Source organism: Podarcis melisellensis, assembly GCF_964234715.1.
Source record: "Podarcis melisellensis genome assembly, chromosome: 8".
Lineage (NCBI taxonomy): Eukaryota > Metazoa > Chordata > Lepidosauria > Squamata > Lacertidae > Podarcis > Podarcis melisellensis.
The window spans coordinates 1,422,071-1,440,181 of NC_138540.1; the positions used below are offsets into that span (position 1 = coordinate 1,422,071).

At 47.9% G+C, this 18,111-nt stretch overlaps 1 protein-coding gene and 1 long non-coding RNA gene across 2 annotated transcripts in view; one reads left to right on the forward strand and one right to left on the reverse strand.

Moving 5' to 3' along the window:
- SFRP1 (secreted frizzled related protein 1) overlaps positions 1–2,916 on the reverse strand; it is a 48,500-nt gene extending 45,584 nt beyond the window's left edge. The window contains exon 1 of the mRNA XM_081921353.1: positions 2,064–2,916. Coding sequence (XP_081777479.1) covers positions 2,064–2,754 — 691 coding nt within the window. The 5' untranslated portion in view covers positions 2,755–2,916. The remainder of the gene's footprint in view (positions 1–2,063) is intronic.
- LOC309375589 overlaps positions 1–18,111 on the forward strand; it is a 173,636-nt gene that overhangs the window by 64,875 nt on the left and 90,650 nt on the right. The window lies entirely within an intron of this gene.

Consider the following 18,111-nt stretch of genomic DNA (forward strand, 5'->3'; position numbering starts at 1 on the left):
CAAGGGAGCTTCTCTAGGCTTCCTGTAGGTGGGTTTCAGAACAGACCTGTGAAGTCTGTTAAAACCTTCCTTTGTGATAGGTTTTTTTGGAGAGGCACACCTCTTGCAGATGTTGTTCTTGCATTTTCTTACTCAAGTTAATGTTTCGTCGCTATTCTGCGCCATCACATGACTGTGCTGGGTTTTGATGCAGCTGTTTTTATTTCAATGCGAGTTCCTTTTCACTGGGAAAACAGAACGCACAGCAAAGCCCCAAACGGCTAAACCACACTGGCTCCAGGACCAGATCAAGGTAGCTTGAGGAGGAAAAACCAAATGGTTTTGCAAGTTCTGCACTCTCTCTGCATTGGAAGAGGCCTGAGCAGAAGCAATCAGGGCCTTTTCCAAGGGGCTTGCACAAGAGAACGAGGCACTCCTTGGCAGTTCCAAAGTGCTCCAGATGCTTCAGACACACTACCCTGGCAAACCTCACAACAACCCTGCATGGTGGCTTCTTATTCTTATTAGTAGTAGTAGTAGTATCCCTAACATGTAGGGATTAAAGACAGCAGCTTGCTTAAGTCTGAGTACAGTACTTACCATACATTTAAAGCACATGTCTTCCCACAAAGAATCCTCAGAACTGTAGTTTGTCCCCTCACAGAGCTACAGTCTCCAGCAGCCTTAAACTACAGTTCCCAAGGTTCTCTAGGAGAAGTTCTATGCTTTAAATGTATGGTGTGGATCTGCCTTCAGTGTGTCTTAAGGGTCACACCCCTACATTCCTCATGGCAGAGACGAGATTTGGACCAGGATGCCCTCCTCTGTGTACCAGCTCTTGATAGACCTGCCCACCCAACCTGTTAAGGCCTGCTGGCTATACTTTATGAAGGGGGATTGGGCAAGCTCAACGGGGAGGAGAGGGTTCTCACCAGAAGCATCTGGCTGGCCACTGTGGGAAACAGGATGTTGAGATACCCAGTGGCGTAGCGTGGGGGTGCAGGGGGGGCCGGCCGCACCGGGCGCAACATCTGGGGGGCGCGCTCGCACTCGCAGCTCTCTGCCCCTACCTGGCTCCATGGGTTAGGGGGCGCAAATTACTTGCCTTGCCCCGGGTGCTGACAACCCACGCTATGCCACTGGAGATACCTCAGCCTTCGCCAACCCAACATCAGTCCCAGTCAGCAGCCTATCAAGTTGGCAAAGTCTGGTCTAGATGAATCTTGGATTTGATCCCCCACAGCTCTTAGCAAGCCACATTATACCATGTTAAACCACTGATCCATGTATTTAAATTTTCTCCCATGATTGGCAGCCGCTCTCCAGAATCTTTCCCACCCCAACCTAGATGCCAGGGATTGAACCTGGAATCCTTTGCCTACAAGGCAGGTGCCTCTGCCGTGGAGCTGGAGCCCTTCCCTCTTATGTCCTCCTTAACGTCACACAGGAGCCTGCCTTCTACAGGTTCCTCTATCCCAGGATCGTCTGTTCCGGGGGGGCCAACATGATGCTCTACAGCAGTGTTTCCCAACCTTGGGCCTCCAGCTGTTTTTGAACTACAATTCCCATCATCCCTGACCACTGGTCTTGCTAGCTAGGGATGATGGGAGTTGTAGTCCAAAAACAGCTGGAGGCCCAAGGTTGGGAAACACTGCTCTACAGGATCAAGGATGATGGGAACTGGTGTCCAACAACATCTTCAGGGCAGCCCATTGCCATCCCCAGATCTGCTCCAACTGGAAGAAGCTTTCCACCATAAAGGGTTCTTTCTCAGCCCAACTACCAGAGATCCTTAACAGAAAAAGGAGGGGGATTAGGCTGGGACCTTCTGTGTGGAAGCTAAGGACCCTCTCCCTGAACATCCACAAGACCTTCCCAAGAGAACATGCCCCAGGCGGACCTGAAGTGCCTGTGTCCCCACCCCGCCATCCCTAATCTGCCACCTGAAGCAACCATCTCACCTGGCTTCACAGCAGGGCCATCACAGACTGGCTTGACCCTTAGGTGGTCATAGGCACCTCTCCCAACTTTGCCTGCCTGCTTATCATCAAAAGAGAAGGGTGCTACTCATGGCAGACCCTTACCTTGAGGTTTGGACGCCTCCGTGGCATTTGGGGCGGTCATAGCAATGCACACGTCATCCTGCGGGAACTGGTCACACTTGAGCATCTCGGGCCAGTAGAAGCCAAAGAACTGCATGACGGGCTCACAGGAGTCGCGGACGGCCTCGCAGAGCCAGCGGCAGGGGTAAATGGGCCTGTCCAGGCAGACCGGGGCAAAGAGGGAGCAGAGGAAGACCTGGGTGCCCATGTGGCAGTTCTTGTTGAGCAGAGGCACCCAGCTGCTGGCTTGCTGCTTCACCTCCGCCATGGTCTCGTGGTCCAGGAGGTTGGGCAAGACCATCTTGTCGTAGCCCACGCTGTGGCACAGGCGGAGGTCAGCCGGGATGGCCACGCACTGAGGGGGCTTGGTGTAGAAGCGCCCGCTCTGGTAGGCACTGATGTCGGACTGGAAGCTGACGTAGTCATACTCGTTGCCCTTGGCCAGGCCGGGCAGGAGAAGAAGCCCAAAGGCCACCAGGATCAGCACCCGGGGCCCCTTCCGCGAGGGGCCTCTGGAGCACCAGCCTGCGCCCATTCTGGCAAGGAAGCCCGCGCCTTGCGAGCGGCTGGGCATCAGCCGCCTGCTCTTTGCCCCGAGCTCTGGAGGTTGGCAAATAAGGACGGGGGGAGCCCGAAGGTGGTCGCGACTCCCTCCCCCGGGCGAGACCCCCATCAGCTCCTGTCCCGGCTGCGGCTGCTGCGCAGCTCTTCCCCCGCTTGCTCCACGGGTCGGGACGCTTCTCTGCTGCGCGGATCCCCTTCCCGATCTCAGTCAGCAGCGGGACCCGAGGGGACCACCGAAGAGCACTTTCTTGCCGAGAGTTGCGGAGCCCCTTTCCCCCCGCAGCCAATCGGTGCCGGCCTGCGCCCCTCCCCTTCCCTCTGCCCCCTCCCTCCCCCAGCTGTCGCTCAGGGGCTGCCTTGGCCAATGGCGTCGCGGGCCGGGGCTGGTTTCCAGGCTGCGCGGGTCGCCTCCCCTCTCCGCGCGGCGGGGAAGGTGAGCCGCGGAGGCGCTCGCTTGGCGCCCGGAGGAAGGCGCGGGCGCGGATCTCGGGCGCCTTTCCTGGCGCGCATCCCCCGCGGGGGCGCATCTGGCTCGCTCGCTCGCTCGCGCCGGCAGCCGGCTAGCGCCATCCTGGGCACGGTTTCGAAAGGGGTTTCGTTTCGCTTGGTGGGGTTTCGCACAGAATCGCAGCTGGAAATTGCGCGCGCTTCTTGGCAAGGATGGGCAGCGCCTCAGCCCAACGGGATTTTCCTCCAGACCCCGTAATGGGTGCAAAAGGTGCGCAACGCGGCTTCAGTAAGCGCTCTCTCACGGAAGTAAAGCCCCGCTGGTTTTCCACATGGCTTGCTTCCTAGTAAGTACTCTCGAGGTGGGGGGTGTATTTGTGCAGCCCGGGATTGTGTAGGTTTACCCCAAAGTTAATTAACAGCGCAAGCCTAGCCACGTCTACTCAGAAGTAAGTCCTGTTGAATTCAAGGGGGCTTGCTCCAAGGTAAGTGGGGTTAGGATTGCAGCCTGCGTTCCGCGGTGTTCAAGAGAACATCGGGTTTTCTGGATAAGACACCCGACTCCGGACCCCTTTGTGCGTGGCCCCTCTTGGAGTCCTCGATGTGTTTAGGGATGCAGCCTTCAAGCCCAGCTGACCCGCAGTCTTACTCTGCAGGTCTGCAAGAGAGCAAGCGCTGCTCTTGCCTTTTACCAGGGTCACAGCGTGGCCTCCCCAATAAAGCAAGGAAACCTAGTTAGCTGGTAGTTGCGAAGAGCCAGAGTGCGGGGCTACCTCCTGGACCACGAGACTAGAGTGTGGCGCTGAGAAGGCCAAGGTTGCAGGATTGATCCCCATATGGGTCAGCTACATATGCCTGCATTGCAGGGGGTTGGACTAGATGATCCTCAGGGTCCCTTCCCGCTCTATGACTCTATATGTAAGAGACTCATTTATAATTATATTTTGGGAATGATGCATGCTCTTATGTATCTTCATTGCATTATACTTTCTGCATGTCCCATGATCGTATTATTAAGTAATTGTGCTCTGTGTCATAAATAAAGAACAGCTATGAGTTGTTTCTTTTTGTTTTCCAATGTACTTCTTATCAAGAAAAAAAATTGATGTGGCGTGAGCAAATTTTTATTCTGAAAGTGTGGCCCAGGCCCCAGAGAAGAAAGTATAAGACCCACTGGTTTATAGGATTGCAGCCTAAAAGGAATTAAGAGATATCAGTCAATCTTCCCATTTTTCAGAATAGGCACAACAGGGGTTTTTTTTTGGGGGGGGGATACCAGTCCAAGAAAAATGATGCTAAGAGGGCCACTGGATTCAGAAACCATTTTATAATCACAGCAGCACACCCTCCTGGAAGTACGGTATTTTTAGTCTGTCTTTTTGGAGGGGAGGCACATGATGAATGCCGCCACCTACCAGCTTTCAACAAATTTCTGCCTCTGCTTCTTTAGTGGGCAATAATACAATCATAAGCTATCACATTCAACATTGTTGAAATGAGTTTATTACAATCATATGTACACTTGATTTTTTTTTTTTAAAAAAAAGGATGTACATTTTAAGAATTAGTGCATTTTGAGAACAAGTAAAAATACTTATATATCCACCCTTACTAAAACAGCACTTTAAAAAATAAAAAGCTTAGACATCCTCACAGGGTGGGGGGTGTGTGCAATGGGCTCTGCCCCAGTTGCTCCAAGGGTCCCTGCAGAGGAAGGGGGTTGTGTTGTTCCTGCTCTCAGAGACATCAATTGTTCCAGGGTTGGGTTCCGATCCTGACAAGTTCAGGGGCTCAACGTGAGCACAAAGTAAGCCTGAGCTCTTGGCTGTTCCGGGCTCTGGTGTTTTTCCTTCACTTGTTTTGATGCATATTAACCAGAGTTTATATGAGAAGGAAAAGTGCACACCTGCCTGACAGGTAAAAAGAGGAGACAGGCACTCCATGTCCCTAGCTGGGCGTCCAGTTCACTAACCAAGACAAGCTGGAGGAGGGGCTCCACCCCACCCATTTGCCCCTTTCCTTTGTTTCCCTTAATGGCCCATCACCTCAACACAGGAAACAAGCCTGGCTTCAGTGCTTTTTTTCTAGAAAAATAGGTGCCGGTACTCACAGTGAAGTTGTTACAGTAAGTGCCACACTTTTTAACAACAACAACAAAAGGTGCCGGTACTGCGCACCCTTGAGTATCCCTGGGGGGAATATACTGCCTGGCTTATATTTTAACACTTGCTGGATCCAGGGGTTAGAAGGGTCTCACAGAGAGCCTACTTCCACCCAGCCCAAACTCATAACCATATTGTTTCTTCAGTGCCACTGGGCTGGGTTCCTGCATTCAAACAACTTAGATGTAAATGATTTTTCTTCCCCTGCTGGCATTTTCAAAGTTGACAGTGCCTTTGAGGCTTACATAGATGCCCTAAGTGACCTCTCGTCAAGGCTTATCAGAGCGGAAGATGAGCTGCCCCAATGATGGTTGCTGTGTGGAGCAGCAGATTCAAAGGATGCATCATGGTTTAAACTCAATCTTTCCCAAACTGATGCCCCCCAGAGGCTTGAGCTACAACTCCCAGGCTTGTTCATGCTGAAGTGAAACACATCATTTTAAACTGGGTGGCAAGTACAGTAATATTGAACAGGCTTGGCACAGTTTCATGTAAATGTGAGCTAATCCCACAAGACACGCTAGATTTACAGATCTCTTTTCTGAACCTAAGCTATTGTAGTCCGGCTGGTTCTCCTTCCTTCAAAAATATATGGGACTATATATGTATTTTCCTCACAGTTGCACTGCATCATGGACATTGTAGTCTCAAGTCCTCCGCAAATAGATTCTTGTACATTATGTTTCACAAATGGTGATGCTGTGTCCATGAATTTCATAGTTTTAAATATATTTAGTTGTATGTACACAAATACACTCAAATGCTAAGTGTGAACTGGCATAGCACACTGGCTAAGACCTGAGTCAGATGCCCCCAGTTCAGATCTCTTGATATTTTTATCTCCTTATTCTCAAGAAAGAAGCAAGAAAACGAGTGCACAGAGAGACCCGTGTACTTTAAATCCCACAGTATTAAAAATATTAAAAACACAGTACAGCAGTAAACATTAAAAACTTCCCTAAACAGGATTGCCATCAGAGCCAGTGTGGTGTAGTGGTTGAGAGCGGTGGACTCTAGTCTGGGTGACCTTGGGCCAGTCACACTTCTCTGAAGTCTCTCAGCCCCACTCACCTCACAGAGTGTTTGTTGTGGGGGAGGAAGGGAAAGGAGAATGTTAGCCGCTTTGAGACTCCTTCGGGTAGTGATAAAGCGGGATATCAAATCCAAACTCTTCTTCTTCATTTTTCTTTAATATAATTTTTATTAGTTTTTTTTAACATATAATTTTCAACAGTAATTAAACATACTTTTTCAATTTCAATTTTTTGACTTCCATCAATCCTGTCTGAAAATTTTCCAATCTAATCTCTCAGTATGCATTTCTTATCTTCCCTATTACATTTCAAACTCATAACCAATATCTCTATCTTTTTCTACTTTGTAACACTTCATATATTTCTCCTTACAAAACTTCTTGTAATCCTACTAGCGTAATTTGTTGATTACAGTTGCTCTTCAAATAATTCATATACTTCTTCCAATCTTCTGTAAATCTCTGGTCCTGCAGGTTTCAAATCCTTCCTGTCCTTTTGTCCAATTCTGCATAGTTCATTAATTTCGTCTGCAATTCTTCTTTCGTCAGAATTTTTTCTTGTTTCCATTTCTGGCTAACAATACTCTTGCCGCGGTTGTTGCATATAAAAACAATTTAACATCTTACCTATTAATGTCCTGACCTATAATACCAAGTACGGTAAAAATGCTTCTGGGTTTTTTAAAAATGTATATTTCAACATCTTTTTCATCTCATTATATATCATTTCCCAGAAGTGCTTTACTTTTTTACATTCCCACCACATATGATAAAAATGTTCCTTCTTTTTCTTTACATTTCCAACATTTATTATTAGGTATTGTTTTACCTAATTTCACTGGTGTAATATACCATCTATACATCATTTTCATCATATTCTCTTTCAAAGCATTACAGGCTGTAAATTTTATCCTTTCATTCCACAACCTTTCCCATTCTTCAAGCTGTATAATATATCCAAAGTCTTTTGCCCATTACCGATTTCATTTCCTCATCTTTCAAGTGCCATTCCAACAGTATTTTATACATTATAGACATTGTTTTTATCATCAAATCCTTTTCCCTTTAAATCCTCTTTATATATTTCATTGACTTGGTGATAGTGCAACCAATCATTTACATATTCTTTAACCTCTTCATATGGTCAAACTCTTCTTCTTCAGATGTCTTATAAAAGTAGGATAGTTGCTTATTTCCTTGACATCTGATGGGATGGCGTTCCACAGGGCAGGGGCCACTACCGAGAAGGTCCTCTGCCTGCTTCCCTGCAACCTCACAGTGAGGGAACCACCAGAAGGCCCTCAGTACTGGACCTCAGTGTCCAGGCTGAACAATGGGGATGGAGACGCTCCTTCAGGTATATTGGGCTGAGGCCGTTTAGGGCTTTAAAGGTCAGCACCAACACTTTGAATCGTGCTCGGCAATGTACTGGGAGCCAATGCAGGTCCCTCAGGACGGGTGTTATATGGTCCCGGTGGCTACTCCCGGTCACCAGTCTTGCTGCCGCATTCTGGATTAATTGTGATTTCTGAGTCACCTTCAAAGGTAGCCCAATGTAGAGCACATTGCAGTAGTCCAAGCGGGAGATAACCAGAGCATGCACCACTCTGGCAAGATAGTCTGCGGGCAGGTAGGGTCTCAGCCTGCATACCAGCTAAAGCTGGTAGACAGCTGCCCTGGACACAGAACTGATCTGCACCTCCAAGGACAGTTGTGAGTCCAAAAGGACTCTCAAGCTGTGCACCTGGTCCTTCAGGGGCACAGTTACCACATTCAGGACCAGGGAGTCTCCACACCCACCCGCCCCCTGTCCCCCCAAAACAGTACTTCTGTCTTGTCAGGATTCAACCTCAATCTGTTAGCTGCCATCCATCCTCCAATTGCCTCCAGACACTCACACAGGACCTTCACCACCTTCACTGGTTCTGATTTAAAAGAGAGATAGAGCTGAGTATCATCCGCATACTGATGAACACCCAGCCCTAATCCCCTGGTGATCTCTCCCAGCGGCTTCATATAGATTTTAAAAAGCATGGGGCAGAGGACGGAACCCTAAGGCACCCCACAAGTGAGAGCCCAGGGGTCTGAACACTCATCCCCCCAACAGCACTTTCTAGACACAGCCCAGGAGAAAGGAGCAGAACGACTGTATAACAGTGCCCCCAGCTCCCAGCCCATTTAGACAGTCCAATGTCATGATCAATCGGATCAAAGGCCGCTGAGAGATCCAGCAGAACTAGGAAACAGCTCTCACTTTTGTCCCTAGCCTGCTGGAGATCATCGACCAGTGCGACCAAGGCAGTTTCAGTCCCATGAGGAGCCCTGAATCCCAGTTGGAAAGGATCCAAATGGTCCGCATCTTCCAGGCGTGCTTGGAGTTATTCAGCAACCACCCACTCCATCACCTTGCTCAAGAATAGAAGATTTGAGGCTGGGCGATAGTTGGCCAAATTGGCCAGGTCTAAAGATGTTTTTTTAAGAAGCGGTTTAATGACCACTTCTTTCAGCGGGTCTGGGAAAGCTCCCTCGCAGAGGGAAGCATTCACCACCCCATCGCCCAGCCCTTCCCAGCTCGCTTTTATCAGCCAGGATGGACATGGATCAAGGAGACAGGTGGCTGGTTTCATTTATCCAAGCAGCCTGTCCACATCCTCGGAGGTAACAGATTGGAATTGATCCCATATAGCACGACCAGACAGGATTCCAGCACTCTCCCGCCCTGGCCCTGCTCCCACGGTAGAGTCTACCTCCTTCCGAATCGGAGCGACTTTATCTGAAAAAATACTTTGCAAAATCATTGCCGGAGATCTTGGGGTCTCTACCAGGCCCCAGTGACGAAAGTAGTTCTGATAGATTGCGAACCACCTGAAAGAGTCTCCTGCTGCTGTTTTCTGCAGATGCAATAGAGGCGGTGAAGAACATCCTTTTTGTCGTCGCTATTGCCACTTGGTAGGCTCGACATTGAGCTCTAACCAGTGTCCAGTCCGATTCAGAATGAGTTTTCCGCCACCGGCACTCTAGCTGTCTCAGCAATTGTTTCATCGCCCTCAGCTCCAAGGGAAACCACGGGGCTGTCTGGGCTCCATGTAATTGGAGAGGGCGCTTCGGAGCCACACAGTCAATAGCCCTGGTTAACTCCGCATTCCAGCAGGTCACCAGGGAATCAGGACTACTGGGTACTTCCTAAGGAAATCCACCTGTCTCACCAAGGTTTGTTTGTGCTAGTTAGCTGGATCCCCTCCCTCTCTCTCCATCTGGGATAAATGTTTTGTTTGTTTGCTTGGAGAAAAAGAAGATCCATTTCCAGCTCTGCCTGCACCACCTTCCCAAAACCCTCTGTGAGGTCCTGAATCTCAGCCAGGTTATGGAACATTATGAAGAGGCTCTTGTTAAGCCTACTGGGAGGTCCTTCCCCCCCAGCCCCCGCCACTCAGCATTTCTGCTCTGCTCCTGCACTGAGCACTGATATAGAACACAGCTGGGAAAGTTGGCTTCTGTGGACATGCATTCAAAATCTGAGCATTGGCTCGGTCTACAGAGCACACCGGCTGTTGTTCATAAGAGAGAAGCAGAATCCCAAGTGAGATGGCAGGAAGGGAACTCTCCATCCCCAGTTAGACCTTGAAGTGCCCTCTGCAGAAATTCAGTCCAGGGCAGGGGCTGTTCATCGGCATGCGCTATCTGCAGGAAATGTCTAGAACAGGGGAGGACAACCTGGTGCCCTCTTGATGTTGAGAGCTATGGCTCCGATTGTCTCTGACCATTGGCCATGCTGGTTGGGGCTCCTGGGCATGTGGCCCATGACATCTTGGTCCAGAGCACAGACATGCTGTTTGACTGTGGAACAGTCTCCCTCGGGAGGTGATGGACTCTCCTTCTTTAGAGGTTTTTAAGTAGAGGCTGGATGGCCACCTGTCATGGATGCTTCGGCTGAGATTCCTGCATTGCAGAAGGTTGGACTAGATGAGCCTGTGGATCCTCTCCAACTCTACAGTTCTGTGATACTATGCCCTGGGTCCTGCTGCAGCTGAGTCAGAGCTGCCATTTTTATTTCCCACAATGTCCCTCATATAAGTTGCTCTGGGGCATTGTGGGAAACTTCAGTGTAAATGGGGGCCACTAGTGGGGACTTGGCAGCTGCCTTTTTAATTTCCCTTGATGCCTTGGAGCTGCACCACATCAGGGGCATTGTGGGAAATGAGCATGGCAGCCTCCAGACATGCCTATGTCCACACAAACACACAGGTCATGTCTGCACCATGCATGTGCAGCACTCTTGTGCCACTTTCCGAGTCATGGCTTCTTTCAAGGAATCCTGGGAACTGCAGTTTGTGAAGAGTGCTAAAAGTTGTTTGGAGACCCCTAGTCCCCTCACCAGCATCCCCTGTGAAGAAAGAAACTGCAGCTCTGTGAAGGGAATGAGGCCTTCTAACAACCCTCAGCACTTTTGATGAACTATAGTTCCCAGGATTATTTTGGGGAAAACACGACTATGAAAATAATAGGGTTTAAGTTTAGTGTCGAAGCAGCCAAAATGAAGTCGCCTGGCAAGGTGGTAAAATTCTGGACTGGACTACTGCAAGCTGGGGGGGGGGTGGCTTTCTTTTTTTTAAAATGCTCACAGACACAAGCCATGCATGCAGAAAATGAGTCCAGCAAGATGTTTTTGTTTGTTGCTTTCTAACGTGGGGAAACATGATCAAATATTGCTCACCCTCCCACCTCTGTAGGTGGTGCAGTCCACAATTCTGCCACTTCATTCTGCTTCATGAAGAGCCATTAAAATAAACCCAGGATCCATATTTTCCTTGCTCCTGGCTCTCTGAATCTACACTTTGCAGAGCCTCCAACAGACCCAACCCCAAACGATGAAACCTAGTTGCACATGAAAGAGGGAGAGTGGGAAGAGAGAGGCAAAATGAATAGCTTCTCCAATACAAATGTCATTCAACCTTTGTTTACAGAGCCCTGTGTTCCCTTCCCCTCCCCACCCCAGCCTGTGCCAGAGCCCCAAGAGGAATGTGCAGGGGCTCTCTCCCAGGCCTGCTGCACAGCTCCCCCATTGAGAGCGCTGTTACACCAAATATTACCCTTAATTTGAAACAGATGAGGGAAAGGCTCCAACACTATAGAGCTAGTATAGCAGAATGACCTGACCTTTCTAACTTGCTGAAAGTCCTGCTGAAATTCACAAGAACACATTGCAACTTCTGCAAAGAGTTATTTATTGCAAGTCCATAAATAATATTTGTAATGGATTTTCCCTGCTAATCTAGAAAATGAATTAGATTGGAGGGATCTGTGGAATTGCTTGAACATCAGGCAGATGTGTTGGCTTAGACCTGTTTAGTGATTGCTCATTTCTTCTTCAGTTGGCTAGATAGATTAAGTTTCATCTGCAGGGAAGGAGAGATTTTTAATCAAACCCTTTCTAACTCTTTCTAGTTAGGGTCTGTGTGGATTGGAAAGCAAAGACCTCTCCCCTCTGCTTAAACATTCAGACTTAGATATTAAGAATGCAATACTGGTTTCTAGAAAATGTAGAATCACTAATTCCGTTTTGGCCTCTCTAAAACACACACACACACACACACAGAGAGAGAGAGAGAGAGAGAGAGAGAGAGAGCGCATTCTTTGGTTTGTTCAAAAGCAACTGATCTCCAAGAGGAGTCATGGAATTATGCAGTCAGTGATGAGTGGATTCCCCAAATTCACTCTGGAAATAATCTGGGAAAAGCAGAATAATGTTCTGAATGCCTAGGAAATTAATCTGGACCACAGACTGAAGTCACTCCCAGATGGTCTGCTCTTTGAGTATTCATTCTGATTTGCTTGTGGGGAAGTTGGAGGGGGGAGCACCAAGTGTTTTTCCACACTTTCCACAGCATTTCCTCATCACAGACCCTCCAAGTGTCCCTATTTTCCAGGGATGCCCCTGATTTAGAGAAGCTGTCCCAATTTCTCATTTGATCCGGAAATGTCCCACTTTTCCTTAGGATGTCCCTATTTTAATTGGAGAAATGTTGGAGGGTATGAAATTATCTGATCCTTGAGCCGTCTGAAGGCAATCCTATTTAAGGAAGGTTTTTAAAAAAATGTTTAATGTTTTATCATGTTTTTATATATGTTGGAAGCCGCCCAGAGTGGCTGGGGCAACCCAGTCAGATGCGTGGGATATAAATAGCAAAATTATCATTATGTAATGGGATGTCCCTATTTTCATTGGAGAAATCTTGGAAGGCATGCCGTCACTCACCTTATCACAAAACGTTCAGTTGGCGTGGGGCGTGGCTTTGTTGCCAAATCCACTTTAATTTTATTGACATCAAGCAGGCATCTTCACTACACTCTTTTCGGCACCTGCTTAAAGCATTTTTAGGCAAGCCTACCCAGACACATAAAGCTTGAAAGAAAAAGAAGAAACCTTTTTCTTCTTTTACTTTTAATTATTTTTAAATGTTTGCAACTGTTTTTACTGAAAACATTTCTTGTAAAGTGGCTAGAGGCTTTTAATACAGCCAAGCAGTATATACATTTTGTTAAAATAGGTTGCGGAACGTGAATGTGTCAGCATGCGGCACAACCCCACCCCAAGATGGCAAAGGTTTGCCTAGGAGCGCCCACTGTCTTGGGTTCATGGCCGTCTTTACCCGGGGGTGCAAGGGGTGAGGGCACCCAGGTGCCAAATTCTGGGGGGCGCCAGGCACTCACTGCTGAAGCTGCCTAAGCTAACTATCTACCTGTTATGAAATAATAAATAATTTTGATCGAGCTAGACAAACAAAATGAATATATACCTAGGTATTACCGAAATGTATACCTACTGTTTCACTAAAGGACTTTTGACTTTGTGTGCTCATTTAGCAAAGACGCTCTGCGCCAGCGGCGGCACATGTCATTCACAACAGCACGCGAAAGGAACTTTTACATCAAAATATCATGTTACGTATTGCATTGAGCTGCTCTGCTATGTGGCAGCAGGGTCAGCAGTACCTTTGACACAACTGATGTTTCTCCTAAAGGTAAAGGTAAAGGTACCCCTGCCTGTACGGGCCAGTCTTGCCAGACTCTGGGGTTGTGCGCCCATCTCACTCAAGAGGCCAGGGGCCAGCGCTGTCCGAAGACACTTCCGGGTCACGTGGCCAGCGTGACATCGCTGCTCTGGCGAGCCAGAGCTGCACACGGAAACACCGTTTACCTTCCCGCTAGAAAGCGGTCCCTATTTATCTACTTGCACCCGAGGGTGCTTTCGAACTGCTAGGTTGGCAGGCGCTGGGACCGAACAACGGGAGCGCACCCTGCCGCGGGGATTCGAACCTCCGACCTTTCGATCGGCAAGCCCTAGGCGCTGAGGCTTTAACCCACAGCGCCACCCGCGTCCCCGATGTTTCTCCTAAGTAGGTGCCTAAACAAGCCATATGCTTTAAATGTGCTTCACATGTTTGGTGTGTACACAGCCTAACTCATATTTGCAAAACATTAAAGATCTACTGCAGAAAATTGGTTGCACTAAAGCTGAGAAGCTTTAGTGATGGTAAAAGTCACATTATGAGCCACTATAGGAAATGAAGCCTTTCCTATTTTGGAAAGTTGGAAACCATCTTTGCTGTATTGAAATCCTTTTGAAACATATCATGAAGATTGTCTTGAAATATTAAATAAGATCCAATACAGTGGTACCTTGGGTTACAGACGCTTCAGGTTACAGACTCCGGTAACCCAGAAATAGTACTTTGGGTTAAGAACTTTGCTTCAGGATGAGAACAGAAATCATGCTCCAGTGGCACAGCAGCAGTGGGAGGCCCCATTAGCTAAAGTGGTACCTCAGGTTAAGAACAGTTTCAGGTTAAGAATAGACCTCCAGAACAAATTAAGTTCTTAACCCAAGGTACCACTGTATTAGTCAAACCCATTCAGATCCTGGTGATCCCTTCCATCTCTTCTGCAATTATATGATTCTTTGAAGTCAATGGAATCAAGTAGCTCATACCCAGAGGGTCTTAGTCACCTAAGTTCTGCACAGAGGTGCACTGAGGGCAGCCCAACCGATTCCCCTGCACAGGGCATAGGGGCCAAGGGGCCTTCTTCTCAAAGTCTAGTAAGTGCTGGGCTTTGGGAAGGAGGCTTGAGATTCTGACAGGATCCTAGAGTCCTCCTTCCCAAAGCTTTGGGAAATAGGAGGGAGGGCTCTAGGACCCTGTCAGAACCTCACGCCTCCTTCCCAAAGCCCGGGGCCTTGCTTACCTGGCTTTGGAAAGGTAGCAGAAGGGCTGGGGGCAGGTGTCCAATTTTGGCCTCGGACAGGATGCCATATTACCAAGGTCCACCCCCATCCTACTCAGAGTAGACCCACTGAAATTAATAAACCTAAATTAGTCATGTCCATTAATTTATATGGATCTATTCTGAGTAGGACTAGCATTGGATGCAACCCATTGATATTTACTTAAGACTTACTTAAGATTTACTTAAGATTTACTTAAGTGTGACATTGCCTAGAGTTCCCTGACCATGAATGGACCCTCCAAACTGGATTGTCTATAGAATATTTGTGGTACTTTATTTCTATATTTTTATGCAAATAAGTATTACTAAATATAAATTTTAAGAGAATGTGTGTGAAAGAGGGGGTGGGGGCAAAAGTCAGTGTGCTCCTTTCTACCCGGGGACAGTCTCCCACTGAAGATTAAAGTCTAGGATGCAGCTCTAAGTAATGAGAGGTGGGTTGGGGGACTAGTGCAGGGGTCTGCAACCCGCGGCTCCGGAGCCGCATGTGGCTCTTTTACACCTTTGCCGCGGCTCTGGGGCGGATACTAGCGAGGGGAGGAGGCGCATTGTGCGCCCCGACACTCCCCACTGTGGCGGGCGCTGTACTGGCTGTCACCTTCCCGCCCGCCCGCTACATTATAAGGGGCATGTACACTGGTCACTGCATTGAAAGGGGGCATGTATGCTGGTCACTGTTTTGAAGGGGAGTGAAGAACACACACACAAAAAAAGGTAACTTGTTAATTTAACGTTTATTTCTATGAGGAGGAGTAATTCTGAGGGGTCAAACAAAGAAATAATAAAAAGTGACAAAAAAGTTATTTTTATAATGACGAGTTTTGCGGCTCCCAGTTTTTTTTTCTTCGGAAACGGGTCCAAGTGGCTCTTTTTGTCTTAAAGGTTGCAGAACCCTGGACTAGTGGATTAATGCCATGCATATTAATGCCATATAAGAACATAAGAAGAGTCTTCTGGGTCAGTCCAATGGCCCATCTAGTCCAGCCTTCTGTTCTCACATTGGTCACCCAGATGCCTGTGGGAAACCCACAAACAGGATTCAAATGGTTTTCAGAAACCTTAGTGTCGGAATCTCCACTCGGCCAAGCTGATAAAGCTCATCTTCTGGCCGAGCCTTCAGAATCACCCACCCACGAATAATTAACGACCTAAGCCTTTGATAAGGCCTCAGGCACGCTCCCCCATTCAGCAGAGAATCCAGCACAGGGAAGTGATGAGATTTATGGCTACATCTCTATGCTTTATTTCTTACTACGCAGACAACAAAGAAATATACATCCTCTCTCTATGAAAGCAGAGAGCAACTGAACAACAAAGGAACAAAGGAAACAGGAAACCGTACGTCACATCCGTCTCTAGTCTCCCGTGAGACTTCCAATAGCCTGGACTGTCTCTGGAATGTAAACAGAGCCTTGTGACTCTAAGCAGCTGCTCAGTGCCAAACAGAAACTAACGCTTAGCACCTCCAACTCTGGAGGCAGAACATGGCCTTCATAGCTGGCAGCCATTGATAGCCATTGATAGCCATCTCTTCCATGAATTTGTCCAGTCCTCTTTGAAAGCCCTCCAAGTTGGTGGCCCTCACTGCCTCCTGTGGGAGGGAGAGCCATACTCTAACTCTGTGCTGTCTGTATTGAATCTTCCAACAAGATGCCATAAGTAGTTTGAGCCTGGCAGTGCCCAGCCAAAGAGCCCGCAAGATCCTGGCAGTGCCCAGCCAAAGAGCCCGCAAGATCTACAATCCTTGAGTCCATCCGCTTATCCTTACTGGTTTTCATCATCCTTGACTGATTCTGCCCACCCTCAATGGCATCTTCATGCAACTAAAGCTAGTTGCCTCCGTAGCATTTTGATATCTTCCTGTTCAGTGCATGGTGCCTGGTTGGCTGGGACTGCCCAGGTGACTGATGCAGGAGGTATTGTCCTTAAACTCAGTTATCTGCCTACTCTCAATGATGTTATCATGAGGCCCAAAGTGATTGGGAATGCAGGATTATGAAATCCTTCCTTTCACAATGAGATCCCTGATTGTTTGGGGTGTGACTGATCCAGGAACAAGAAAGAAGGAACAGTCCATGAGAAAATGGCGCAAAAGCAGCAGTGGCAGTCAGAGAAAACAATGGCCCTGGTTGGTTGGCATCCAGCTGCCTTGAGAGACAGTGGAAGACTGCGCCTTGGAGGTGAAGTCAAAGCGCCAGAGAATTACGCCTGTTGCAGCTGCAGAGACGGATATGGGAGAGACATGCAGCCGGGCCTGATGAATAATCAAAAAAGAATATTTGCCCACAATGTAGCTTGGGAAATATTAGCATCCCGCTGAAACTGCAATTTTTGAACAAGAAAATCACACCTTAAAAATATTCATCTCAGCCCTTTATTGGGGTGTAAAGGCCTGTGAGGGAGCCCTGAAGCCAGAGGCAGCATAGAGTGCACTTTGCACCAGGCTTCCAGGAAGCTGTGGAAGTCAGTGGCAAAGCCGTTGGGCACATAGCCAATGGCACCCACTCTCCATGTTGTCAACTGGGCCCCAGCAAATGTATGGCAAGTGTCAGACATGGGCTATCTAATAAAAGTGAAGTCAGCTTTACCAAAAGCAGCAGTCTGGGACACCACTATTGTTTGCAGGAGTTGATCAGAGGGAGTTTGCCAGTGGGTTATTTAATTTGAGCTTGTATCTTGTTGCAGTTAAGGAAACGTTCCCAGTAGAATTAGCCCTAATCAATATAAATAAATTAAAAATGGCAGCAGGTGGGTTGAAGCCACTTGGATTTTCCATGGAGGCACAGAATGTCTTCAGCCACCTCCTCCGGTTTTCTAGTTGCATGTGTGACAAAGGCAAGCAGGAAGCTGATCCATACATGCCTGAACAATTGACACTGCTCTTCTGCGTCTTTCCTTCCAGGCCTGGAGTGCTCCTGGAAAAAAACTTGACATGAATGATTTGATGTGGCTCTCTTCTGTTATCAGACCTTGCCCTTTCCCCTATGGCCTTTGCCCTGCTCCAAGGGCAGCAGAGCAGGGCTCTGGCCACAGTGCAGGCTCAGCTCCCATGGGAACAGAAGCATCTTTCTGAGCTATTTTCCACTGGGAAGCAGAATCTGGAGTGACTCAATTTCCCCAGACCAGCAGCTGGAACAGGCAGAGAGTCCTCTCCAGAGAATTCTGCCACTAATACCAGCATCCTCTCAGGAGCTCTTCCTGTGAGGATGCTTCCCTGCGTTGCTTTCTCCTGTTCTAGGTGGTAAAGCAGCCTGCAAAGAAACAGTGAGCTACAGAGCAGGGCAGAAATTCACATACGTGTATTAATGCAAAACTTCCTGAAACTATATGCTAACCAAACTACCGTACATTTCTCCTTTGAAATTTGCATTCTCCAAATTTTACAGTACAGTTCAGGGGGGGTGAGAGTACAAACATGCATGTTTTATGGGGAAATGTGCATTAAAATGCATATATTAGTGAAAGTAGTAGACAAAATACATTATATTAGAGAAAATTGCTTTGCAAAAATATGCAACAAAATTGCAGACAAAAATGT